This window comes from Lissotriton vulgaris, chromosome 4_1, assembly GCF_964263255.1.
Source record: "Lissotriton vulgaris chromosome 4_1, aLisVul1.2, whole genome shotgun sequence".
In the NCBI taxonomy this organism is placed as follows: Eukaryota; Metazoa; Chordata; class Amphibia; order Caudata; family Salamandridae; genus Lissotriton; species Lissotriton vulgaris.
This window is the reverse complement of record NC_141691.1, coordinates 2050201972-2050215413: the sequence shown is the minus strand read 5'-3', so window position 1 is coordinate 2050215413 and position 13442 is coordinate 2050201972. Positions and strand designations below refer to the sequence as shown.

At 43.3% G+C, this 13442-nt stretch overlaps 1 protein-coding gene across 2 annotated transcripts in view; it reads right to left on the bottom strand.

Moving 5' to 3' along the window:
• MROH1 (maestro heat like repeat family member 1) overlaps nucleotides 1–13442 on the bottom strand; it is a 2204128-nt gene that overhangs the window by 306782 nt on the left and 1883904 nt on the right. For both annotated transcript variants that reach the window (XM_086966435.1, XM_086966436.1), the window contains exons 34-35: nucleotides 10867–11066; nucleotides 6345–6482 (exon numbers count right to left, since the gene is read on the bottom strand). In XM_086966435.1, the coding sequence (XP_086822561.1) occupies nucleotides 6345–6482; nucleotides 10867–11066 (338 nt within the window). The remainder of the gene's footprint in view (nucleotides 1–6344; nucleotides 6483–10866; nucleotides 11067–13442) is intronic.

The window sequence follows — 13442 nt, the reverse complement described above, 5'->3', positions numbered from 1 at the left end:
TGGATGTGGTGGTGGTGGATGTGGTGGATGTAGATGAGGTGGTGGTAGATGAGGTGGTGGTGGATGTGGTGGTGGTTGTGGTGGATGTGGTCCTGGTGGTGGATGTGGTGGTGGATGTGGATGTGGTAGATGAGGTGGTGGTGGATGTGGTGGGGGGTGTGGTGGATGTGGTGGTGGTGGTGGGTGTGGTTGTGGTGAATGTGGTCCTGGCGGTGGGTGTGGTGGTGGTGGATGACGTGGTGGTGGATGTGGTGGTGGATGTGGTGGTGGTGGATGTGGTGGTGGTGGATGTGGTGGTGGTGGATGCGGTGGTGGATGAGGTGGTGGATGTGGTGTATGTGGTGGTGGATGTGGTGTATGTGGTGGTGGATGTGGTGTATGTGGTAGTGGATGTGGTGTATGTGGGTAGTGGATGGGGTGTATGTTGTAGTGGATGTGGTAGTGGTGTGGTGGATGTGGTGGGGTGTGTGGTGGATGTGGTGGTGGTGGGTGTGGAGGTGGTGGGTGTGGTGGTGGTGGATGATGTGGTGGTGGATGTGGTGGATTTTGTGGATGTGGTTGATGTGGTGGTGGTTGATGTGGTGGATGAGGATGGTGGTGGATGTGGTGGTGGATGTTGTGGATGTGGTGGTGGATGTGGATGTGGTGGTGGATGTGGTGGCGGATGTGGTGGATGAGGTGGTGGCGGATGTGGTGGATGAGGTGGTGGTGGATGTGGTGGATGAGGTGGTGGTGGATGTGGATGTGGTGGTGGATGTGGTGGCAGATGTGGTGGAGGTGGAGGTGGATGTGGTGGTGGTGGATGTGATGGATGTGGTGGATGTTGTGGTGGCAGATGTGGGGGTGGTGTATGTGGTGGTGGTGGTGTATGTAGTGGTGGTGGTGGTGGTGTATGTAGTGGTGGTGGTGGTAGATGTGGTGGATGTGGTGGTGGTGGATGTGGGGGTGGTGGATGTGGTGGGGGTGGTGGATGTGGGGGCGGTGGATGTGGTGGGGGTGGTGGATGTGGTGGGGGTGGTGGATGTGGTGGGGGTGGTGGATGTGGGGGCGGTGGTGGATGTGGTGGTGGCGCATGTGGGAGTGGTGGAGGTGGAGGATGTTGGGGTGGTGGAGGATGTGGTGGTGGCGGAGGATGTGGTGGTGGTGGTGGATGTGGTGTTGGATATGGTGGTGGTGCTGGATGTGGTGGTGCTGGATGTGGTGGTGGTGGATGTGGTGGTGGTGGATGTGGTGGCTGAGGTGGTGGATGTGGTGAATGAGGTGGTGGATGTGGTGAATGAGGTGGTGGATGTGGTGATGGTAGTGGTGGATGTGGTGGTGGTAGATGTGGTGGATGTGGTGGTGGCGGATGTGGGGGTGGTGGATGTGGGGGTGGTGGATGTGGTGGGGGTGGTGGATGTGGGGGTGGTGGATGTGGTGGGGGTGGTGGATGTGGTGGGGGTGGTGGATGTGGGGGCGGTGGTGGATGTGGTGGGGGCGAATGTGGGAGTGGTAGAGGTGGAGGATGTGGAGGATGTGGGGGTGGTGAAGGATGTGGTGGTGGTGGAGGATGTGGTGGTGGAGGATGTGGTGGTGGTGGTGGACGTGGTGTTGGATGTGGTGGTGGTGCTGGATGTGGTGGTGGTGGATGTGGTGGTGGTGGATGTGGTGGTGGTGGATGTGGTGGCTGAGGTGGTGGATGTGGTGAATGAGGTGGTGGATGTGGTGAATGAGGTGGTGGATGTGGTGAATGAGGTGGTGGATGTGGTGGTGGTAGTGGTGGATGTGGTGGTGGAGGATGTGGTGGTGGAGGATGTGGTGGTGGTGGATGTGGTGGTGGTGGATGTGGTGGTGGTTGATGTGGTGGTGGTGGATGTGGTGGTGGTGGATGTGGTTGATGTGGTGATGGATGTGGTGGTGGTGGATGATGTGATGGTGGATGATGTGGTAGTGGATGTGGTGGTGGATGAGGTGGTGGTGGTGGATGTGGTGGTGGATGCCATATTCAGAAATACCGAGTCATAAAACAATAGACACACTCCACACCAAGATAGAATCTATCACATAGAAAAAAATAAGGTACCATAACATAACGTACTGAAGAGTAACATAGCATAACACACTATAACATAAAACAACAATACATAACATAAAATGATACATACCATTATAGGATAAGAAAAATAATATCAGTTAACACATCGAAATGTAATGCAACGTAACGTAATGCTACATAACGTAACAGTGTAACATGATAATATTACATAAAATAACAATGTAAGAACGTAATATAAAACAGTAATATAAAAAATATAAGAAAACATACTGTAACGTACCATGACAACATAACATAAAATAATATATAACATTAGAAGATAAACAAAATTAATAACATAACACAATGTAATATAATGTAACGCAACGTAACGTAGGTAGAATAACACAATATAACATGACAACATAACATAGAATAGCACATAACATAACATTACGGAAAATAGTAACGTAACATTACAGAACGTAACATGACCACATTACATAAAATAACACATGACAAGTACATATCATAAAATTGTAATACATAAGAGATCATCTCACAAAACAACACACTTGGGCATGAAGTGACATTGCACACATACCGTAGCACATCATTCACTATTTATTTATCTTGTGGTGTGGTTTCTGCGTGCAGGGCACACTGAAGAGGTTACTGTCTGAAACGCCCTGAAAATAAATTAAACGGTCTATTTTCATTGTTAATATTAAAACCAGTCCTCCCCCTGCCCTGCTCGTCTCTCACCCTCCTCAACACGTCACCTCTGCGCTCTCTGGGTTCTCACGTCTCCAATGCAAATTCTTCCCACGCCCTGCCTGCTTGCTGCGGAGATACACACCTCTGGCTTTGCAACCCAAAGATATGTCTGTTAGGCAATTGGCGTCTAAAATACCACAAAGCGTTACACCGGACTAAGCCCACTAGCTCGCAGACAGTGTGTGCCCGTGGGCACAACGCCGAGGGAGGAGGTGTTTTAACACAACAAAGTCAAGAGTTAGTAATGGAGAGTATACAATGTAACATTACTGGATTTCCTTCAAAGTAAACCGACATCTCAGCTGAACATCAAGCACTTTAATAAAAAAAATTAAAAAATCCCATCACAAAAATGTGCGTTCGGTTTGCATTAAATTTGCCAAAGAAGTAACTTCATGAAGTTTGCCACGAAACTAAAATTCCTTCGCTGGATTCACATTAAAGTAAACAGAGCTCACCACTGATAATGAAATCCATAAGGAAAGTGGAAAGCAAACAACGTGTCTCAAAGTAAAAAGCATTGGGTAGGCTCACGCAGGAGTCTGAAAGCTCCGTCCTTTTCAGACCTTTCTCCCCTCTTCTCCATTGGCTGGAGGAGAGAGAAAGAAACGAAAAAAACATGCCCCTCAATCTGAAAAGGACGGGGCTTACAGCGAAAACAGAACATCAAAGAGACCTCTTCTCCAATGGCTGGCCGCCGTTTAGGAGTCCAGCCAATGGAGAAGAGGGGCGGGCATTAACCTCGTTACTTTGAGAAAGTCTCGCTGGCGAGACTGCGCATGTGTGCAGCCCACGCCAGTCTTGACCTAAAAATAATGGACAAAAAAAATCGAACATTGTATACACATTTTTAAAAAAAAATCTTACAATGCCTGGATTGAAAGCTAGGAAAACCTTATTGAAATAGTCCCTCAAAACATGGAAGATTAGAAGTGTTCACAGAGGTTTGTGTGTGTTGAAATAAATGTCCAAAGAATTCCACAATGCTCTAGATGAGGGTTTCCATGGATATTTCTGCAGCACTATGTTGTCTACCCCTCTGAGATGAACGCAGTTCAACCAACCTTTGTATGAGGCCTTATGCATGCCCTTCTAATTGTTAAGTACCATCTTAATTGCAGACGTGAAGAGCAAATCTAGAAGGGCTTTGTCTGTATCAGAACTTGTATCTATCGCCAAAAAGCCAGCAGTCAGTGTTGCAAATTCTTTTTTCAACTTGCAATTGAATAATTTTGAAAGGAAGTACCAAAATGTTGTCACTGCCTTACAGTGTAATATAAGATGGGCTAGATCTCCTGTTTCTTCCGTACAGGTCCAGCACAACGGGTTGTTGCGAATACATAGAGAGTATAACTAAGCAGGTGTCCAAAAAGCCAAAATTTAGTTTGAGATAGTAATGGGGATATTTTATTACTTGTTGTGGTACTCCACACTTGTGGCCCTATAGATTAGAGTATAGCAACTGAGGAATGTAGTTCCCATAAGGATTCCAAACTTTTATTTAGTTTGGAGGTTTTGGGGCGAAGAAGTTTGTAGATCTGTGAAACTTGGTGACCCAGCTTGTTAATTTGTGCCACAAACATTGGTAAGGATGGTGAAGGGTTATGTAATTTTGCTTTGGATAATGCCGCTCTTACTTTAAAAAAATTATAAAATTCAATATTATTAAATTTGTATCTGGTTTGAAGTTCTGCAAACGCAACGGGATAAGAAGAGTGTTCTAACTGGTGAGGAAAAAAGATACCCTTATTAATCCAAGAATCAAAATTTAGACTTTTCCCTTTATGCAAAACACTACGGCTATGCCATAAAGATTCCAACTTAGAACCCTTAATACTTGACTCAAGCTCTTATCGATCAGTAGTAAAGCCGGTTTCGTATTTCTAAAAATAGATTTACACCTTTTAGGATAAAGATGACTAGATGTGAGCAGAACCAAGGGATTGTTATTATCTAGGTACATTTTTTTCAACTACTAGCCACACTGGAGTATAATGGGCCAGAGGTAAGATTCAGTAGGAGCCCTGTTTTGCCAGACAAAAGGAATTGATATAATTTGTAATCAGCCAGGTTAACACCACCTAAAGATTTATCAAGCCTCAATTTTTTAATTCCAATTCGGGCCTTCTTAGTCTGCCATAAAAAGTTGGTAAGGAGGATGTCTAGTTTAAGGTGAAAGTCTTCTGTCAGGCGTTATCATCATCTTTATGGTTTCTATTCTCCCCCACCAAGTGATGAACTTGGGTGACCAAGAATCCAAACCTTTTGCAACCTTTTCCAAAGTTGATTTCTCATTTTGGTGAAGTGTGTCAATTATATTGCAACCAAATTCGATTCCCAAGTACTTTATATACCCTGACTGCCATGCCAGACCTGTGTCCCCAAGAATTTCTTTGGTACAATAAACATCTAGGGATTTTACCACCGATTTGTCTCTATTGAGTTTGTATCATGAGTGTACAGAGTATTTTCCAATAGTAGACATTAAGGCCTCGATTGAAGGACCCAGATTTTCTGTTACTAATAAGATATCGTCTGTGTAGGCTGCCAATTTAACATAAGTATTATTAAACCATACCCCCTTTATTTTGGTATTTAACTTAATAGCTTGAATTAAAGGTTCCATCGCTAACAAGAACAAGGACGGGGATAAGGGGTAGCCTTGTCTAGTGCCTTGCTGCAGGTTGAAAGGGTCCAAAATCGAACCATTGATCGCAATACGAGACGAGGACGCCAGATAAAGGCTCATCACCATATTTGTATAGGCTTCTCCCAAATTAAACATATGCATACAATGTTATAAAAAAAGACCATTAGACCCTGTCAAAGGCCTTTTCTGTGACTAAGGTGATTGCAATTGCTGGATCTTGTTTATACGCAGCATTCATCAGCGCCATACAACTTTTAAGAAAGCTGACTTGGGAATTACTTAACTGCGGGAGGACAGTATTAAGTCTAGTGGCTACAATTTTTGAATACATTTTACAATCATTATTGATAAGGTATACTGGCCTATAATTCTTTGGGATAAGAGGATCTTTACCTTCTTTGGGTATGACTATTATGTTAGCCTCCGTCATGGAGTCCGTCGTACACCCAAAACTAGCAAGATTATTAAAAACTCTTAACATAGTTGGCTGTAACTGAGCTGAAAAAGTTTTATAGTAAGTGGCTGTAAAGCCGTCAGGACACGGAGCCTTATTATCTTTCAGGGCTTTGATCGAGTTTACCACCACTAATAAACTTAATAAACTTATAGGTCTCATTTTAATTGCATAGTCTTACAATAGGGAAGCTTCATATTCATAAAACCCATTTGGCAGAAGTCATTAATCCGGTCCATATAAACATACACACCCAACAGTCTCACTACTTTTAGCACTTCACTCACCATCCGACCTCTGAGGAGAAAGCTAGAGGATGTGCAGAATCATACGTAATACACGTTATGACAACAGTCTGGTGGTTAAAAAGCCTTGAAAGTATCAAGAATAATCTGCCTATTAGCAAATGTTAGAAATTACATGTACAACTACTGAGTTTGATATCATACCTTGCTAAGAAGGCTACTCCATCATGGTGAGTCTCCGAGCTCTTCATGAAGCTCCAACCACCATTTCTCTCCACCTCCTTTGTCACTGCACTGCTTCCTCCATGAGTCAGCATGGCCTTCAGGGTTTCAACTGCAGAACTGTGCAAAGATTGCTTTAACAGAGAGGGCATACTGGCACAATAAAATTCATTATCATTTTTAAATAACGTACTATTCAGCAAAAAGTTTCCTTGCAAATCATATACAGACTTTCTTAACACAGCCTATGTACTCATTTATTACTGGAACTGTTGAGTTTCTTTACACTAGCTGTGTCCAGCTTATTTGTGGCCATGTAGCAACTATGCAGCACTAAAGTACATCTTCTGGCAGAAAATTGTTCATCATGTGTTTATCCTTGAGGTTCGGACCATCTTTGCAAATTCCCAATAGACTGGGGCTCAGATGATTTTACATAAAACTGGTACATAGTTACTTCTTTAAGACTTTAAAGACTATTCCCATAGTGGAGAACTAAGACTAAAAACATGTAACATGTCTATTAGAGATAGATTTTATCTCCTTATGAAATGCCTCCCATTGTGATGAGTGTACTGTGGCATGCTGGACAGCTGGCATGCTGGACCCTAGTGTGTTCAGTTTTTGTGGGCTGTAATCCTTAGGAGGACCATCTTCAGGCAGAACGAGTACAGATTTTGCAGTTCAGAGTCTCCCTGAGCTGAGAAAGGCTGATTTGTGTTGTGAGTGCGGACCTTACAGCTTACTTTATCTCTATTGTTCCACTTGATCAATGATGTTTGTTTTTATCAAATCCAAGTTTCACACAGGCATGAATTTGGTGCTATAATTCTGTCGCGTTCCAATCTAGGACCCCGATCAATACTGTGACCTTATGCCCCTATGCGGCTATAATCCATTTATACCCCTATAATGGCATAAACGATCAAGAGTGATATTTCAGAAGCTCGTCTCCGGCCTAACACGATCAGAGCCACATTTCAGAATCTCTTCCTCTGCAGCTTCCTCTGCAGCTCATTAGAGCAAATGACACAGCAGAAGCCACTATCTAAGATTCCTAGATTACACTCCGAGTTCTTCAACAAGATAAAAACTCAGCAACCTGGGAAAGCCCTGCTTGCTATGTTTTGATTAGTAATAGAACTCTAATGAGCACTGAGAGACGATCACTTCCTAGTGACATCTTTATTGACGTCTTATGTCCAAAAACTTACGTCAAACAAGGCACCTTTCAGGTATAAATATTACCAACGTTGCCTTAAGCAAACGCTGGCTGCCTCAACGACATCGATGATAGCGATGGTGTGGTGAACATAGGAGCAGAACAGCTGTCCCCTGCAGAGCCCAGCAGATACAAGCTGCCCATGGACGCTGCCCCTCCTCCTCCTCCTCCTCCTCAACGCGTTGAGAGAGACGCTGTCTTTTCTCTTGCCGAGAAAATCCAGCTCCGGCGTTTCCAGCCTACTCTTGCGAGTGACTGGGATATCGAGTCCTGGAAGGAGATACAAGACCTCCAACATTCTATTCCAGAGGTATGGTGTTGACTAAACCCTTAGAGAGAATTCTTGAAGCAAACCTTGGCAAAACCAACTTAACTAAAACTGCTACTCCCTCCCAAGTATTAGGCTTAGGTCAGGTACACTGGGGTAGGCGTAGTTAGAAGCACCAGTTAAGTACGTTAGCTGAATGTATATATGAATGTATATATTTTATTCTTTTTAAACCATTGTATGGCTAAGAAACCATATCAATGCTTTTACAGTATTATTTCGCAATCCTCATTTTACTGTACGCACTTCTTATAATAACTAGTCTTGCAATTGTGGCAATTCATTTCTCTTGCATGAGAAGAAAGACTGTTCAATAAATAATACTTTTTATTGAAAACGCCCGTCTCTCTATTCTCTGCACTTCGGTGAAAGTAATCTGCACAAAACTGACTGAGTAAAATAGCTGTCTATTGTTTCACACGACTCTAGAGATTGACTCTTATTCTAAGGAGCAAAGTCGTCATGTTTATGCGGTTGTTGGAAAACTGAATCCCTTCTTGTCTGTACCAGGGAAGCTGATCACTTCCTATTCAGTCAAGAAAGTTTCCAGTGACCTCTGAGCTAGTTGGTAACAAACCCAATTAAGTGTAGCATAGTCAGTGGAGACCTGGAAGATCCGCACTTCTACGTCCATACTACTGTTTATGTTATTCCAATGCGCAGGGCCTATTGGGAAAATAGGAACTACACTACAACAGGTCCTCTGCTCAATCCCAGGAGTTCCAATTCTCTACAATTCCTCATTTGAGTGATTTTATTGTTGGTTATGCATTCTACCAGGCAGGTGTGTGAAATCACAGCTCTCTTCATTGTGTTTCTCACAGGATAAAGTTGATCTTGAAGTCAAACACTTTCTCTTGAAAGTAGTAACAGGGATTTGAATGGCTCAGCACAGACTGGATACCGGATCTCTCAATTACGCAGAAGGTAATGGGAGGAAATAGTCAAACAACTGGCAATTGCTTGGGTAGCATTCAAACCAATCATTTCTTGGCCAGTGTCCTGCTCTAGACAAAGGCCTGCCTTACCCAAATGAGTTCTGACCTTGCTACTCATAGGAATAGTCCACCCTCAACTGCCAGGCCTGGTTCCCACCAGAAAGCAACCTCAGACCAGTCTCGGACCTGTTAGGCCTGGTATGTAGGGTATAGCATGGATTCTGTGGCCCAGTGAGCAAGGGACACGCATCTGGGCATACTCTTGGCCATTTAGTGCTTTATATCAATAACACAAAAGGTGATGGGACGAATGAGTGCAAATAATCTAACTAGTGCCAACTGCTCGGGGTAGCATTCCAACCCATAATCTTTTGCAGACTGTGCCGCTCTAGACAAAGGACCGCATTATGCAAATCAGAATTGACCCTGCTCCTCATGTGAACAGTCCATACTGAATGTCAATCGAGGCTCCCTCCAGAAAGGAACACAAGCAACCCCTGACCATTTTCGGCCTTGAGGATTCATGGTCATGTGGGTCCCTTGCTCACTGTGCCATACAATTCAATCTATACCTCATTGATGAGTATAACAAGGCTAAAATCGGTCTGGAGCTGCTTGCATTCCCTTCCGGAAGGGGCATTGCCTTTCCCCGCTGGAGCGGTACATAGACTAATTTGCATATGGCTGGGTCTATTCTGAGGTGCCATGGTGGGCAAAAGAACGATGGGTTGGAATGCAACTCCAAGCGATTGCCAATGGTTAGATAAATTGCAAGCATTCCACCCATCACCTTTTGAGCATTTGATGTAATGTCCTAATTCACAAAGCGTAGGTTTACATGTGGGGTACTTGCTCATTGTGGCACTGGAACCAAGATGCACTCAAATGAGGAGTCTCAATTAGGCTGAAACCGGTGTTAGTTTGCATGTTTTCCGGTTCAGAGAGGACCTGCCTTGGCAGTTCAGGGAAGAACGAAGACTGATCTGCATATGGCTGGGTTTAAACCGAGGTAGCATAGTGGACAAAAGAATGAGGAGTTAAAATGCTAGCCGAGGACTTGCCAGTGGTTAGACAAATTGCTAGCATTACTTCCATCACATTCTGTATGTTGCCTGACCTCTTATTCATTAAGCCCACAGAAAGCAAGCATTTAGGGTGAACTACAAAAAAAATACTAAATTAACCTGTGCTCAATCCTAAGGTAGGTTGGAGAAAAGCAGTCCGGCTTAACTAAGAGGCAATGTGTAAAGTATTTATGCAGCACACAAACAGTAATACAGTAAAAACACAACAAACTAAAAACCCCAAACCAATTTAGAAAAATACTGTATATGTCAATAAATAAATGAGGCCAGAACGCCAAAAGTCGAATCAGTAGAACCGGAGATATGCAATTTCTAATGACCTCTTTCAAAGCTTAGAATCAGAGCAGCACTGGAGATATGTAATTCCTAATGACCTCCTTATAAGCTTTGAAGGAAGCGAATTTTATAAAGCAGAAAGGATCGCTAACGTTTTAAGAAGGTTTTCGTTGGGGGTGGCGAACTGCTAAAATGGTGTCAAGGAGATCACAACTAGAGCAGTTCAACAAAGGGTATGATGGCCACTACAGCTAATTGGCAGTTTCCAATTCAGATAATTTGAAATCTGATACCAGGTTCTTTTTGCATTTCTCTGCATGGTTAAATATGTTTGTTGACCTTTTATGAGCCATGGCGCAGTATTAAAGTACTTACAACAAGTTATGGGTCACTCAAAGCAAGTCCAGTAAATCTCCAATTACACCAATAGAGGTTTAGTTATGAGGTTTTAATTTGTCTGAATCAACATGTTTCTATATATATATAGAACCCATTCAGGAATTCCATCACAGTATTATATGAGAAGACCTTATACCGAAAACTTTAGTGGCCATTATAAAATAATAGACAGGTGGCAAGTGCTTCTGGGAGTATTGCAACTGACAAAACTTGAAAGACCATTTACAACTGTCAGGTACTGCCCACAGTACTATACCTGCAGGGATCCAGGCTCCTAGGCATAGGGCCAGGGCTAGAAGTTTTCCTTTCTTTAGCATTGTTTAGGTTTTTGGGGAGCTGGACACCAATGGTGCAGCTAACACGCAACAGAAGGTTTACAAATAGCTGCTGGTAAAGGCTGAGTACAGCGGGGTTTGACTCCGGAACAGACAGGATCTCATGCAAAGCACATGTTGCCTGCAGACAAAAAAGAAAAAGGAAGCACAATAAGAGAGTGGTGAAACACAGAGGATCCCTGCACTCCTATGTTAATGTCACATCATACTTCAAAAGATGTGCCACCATTTTGTAATATTCCACAGAAATGTGATCCCTGAACATTATTCAACAAAGCAAAAAGCATTATTAGCAAATAGCCTCTCATCAGTTTACCACATAGTTCATCATGAAATGTTCTGCCACTTTCTAAATCACATACATTTATTTTACAAGGGAAACATTAAAAGCATAAGTGGAACACTTTTTGAACAATACTCCTGGATGGAAAAGTAACAACTTCAGTATGAAAAACTTTATTAGCTTTGATAACTATTTTTCGGGTGGATACTTTATCTACCTGCATATTCCTGTAAAACAAACACAGATCTCAGACTAGATCTGGAAACCTCAAAACTCTCAGGTTGGCGGTAGGGGGTGCTGGCTTCGGCTGATGTCAGAAGTGATGACATCCCCGAAGCCATATAGCACCCGTAGTCAGTTTCCGTTTATTTTTTCCCTGCCTTCCATGCGAGTGGACGAACTGACATCAATAGAACAGGGCAGTACCAACATTAATAAATTGGGATCTTATTAACTTTCCCTAAGACGCATCCATCAAATAGGCTGCGGTATCTGCATGTAGAGTATCCACCAGAAAGATTGTAACTTTTAATTCTGATGGATTCCTCTACCTGCAGATTCCTCACCAGTAGAACAGATTACAGAGCAATACCCTACCCTTTTTGGAAGGTTGATGGATGGTTAGACAAGTAAGTCCCACAGAACAGCTCTGGCAAAGTGCCCATCCCTACGCACCTCTGAATCCAGGCAGTAGTGCTTGGCAACGGTGTGCAGGGATGCCCATGTTGCTACCTTGCAGATGTCTGCAATGGTTACCCCCTTGGAAAGGGCAAAAGGTGTGGATTTGTCCCTGGTGGAATGAGCCCCAAGTCCCTTTGGTGGGTCTTTCTTGGCTAGAATGGTGCAGTTTTTAATCCATAAAATGCTCCATCTGGGAGAGCATCCTCTTTTGCACCACCTTACCCTTCTTGGCTCCGCAGTAGCCAACAAACAGCTGCTTATCTATTGATATATACTGCTGGTACAGTTGAGCTAGTAGTTGACCGCTCGCCTAGGATCCAACTGATCCAACTGCTCCGCCTCTATAGTGGACTGGGGTGGGGGATAGAAGGTCGAAGGGTAATGGACTGAGCTAGGTGGAAGACTATCAATATTTAACAGGAAAGCAGACCTGGTTGGCAACATCGATTTGTTGGAGCTTGTAACTCGTTCACCCTTCTGGCTAAGCAGATAGCCACAAAAAAAACCTGTTTTGAACAACAACTGTAGTGTAGTTCCTATATTCCCAATAGGCTCTGCGCATTGGAATAATATACACTATAGTTTAGACGTAGGACTGAGGTCGACTAGGTCTCTATCGAATATATTAGACTTAATTGTGAGTGCCAGCTAGCTCAGAGGTCACTAGAAACTTTCTCGAATTCACAAGAAGGGATTCGTTTCTGACAACCGCATAAACATGACAACTTTGTTTCCCAAGAATAAGAAATCAATCTCTAGAGTCGCGGAAACAATAGATGGCTATTTCACTCAGTCAATCGTGCATGCTTCGTTTCACCAGAGGTGCAGAGAAATAGAGAGACGGGCGTTTTCAATAAAAGGTATTTATTGAACAGTCTTCTTTCTCAAGCATAAGAAATGAACTGCTACAATCATAATACTGGTTGCAAAGTATAATGCGTACAGTACGAAGTGTATTATAAAATAATACTGTAAAAGCAGGGTATGGTTTCTAAGGCATATAAAATAACATAAAATACATACATTAATAAATAAAGACTAAAAGTACTCAACTGGTGCTTCTAAAATACGCCTACCCCGGTGTACCTAACCTAAGTCTAGTACAAGGGAAGAAGTAAGCGAGGTGTAGCTTAAGTTTAGTATTCTTTGACAAGAATCTCTCCAAGAATTCTCTTAGGGTCTAATCAGCTCCGTTCCTTGGTTTAGAATGAAGGAGGACTTGTATCTCTCTCTCTCTCTCTCTCTCTCAGAACTCGATTTCTCAGCAACCCACAAGGGTAGCCTGGAAACACTGGAGCTGGATTTCTTGGCAAGAGAAAAGACAGCGTCTCTCTCAGTGCGTCTGCTGGAGGGTCGGCTTCCTTCGGCACTTGCTTCGGCAGGGCGTCGAGTAAGTAGATAGTCTAACTGCTCCAAACCACTGTGTGTTTGCCTAAGCAAATGTGGGCATATTTGTACCTTGAAGGTGCCGAGTTTGACGTAAGGTTGGACATAATAACGTCATCAAAGACTCAGTTCTTTGAAAACTCCTTG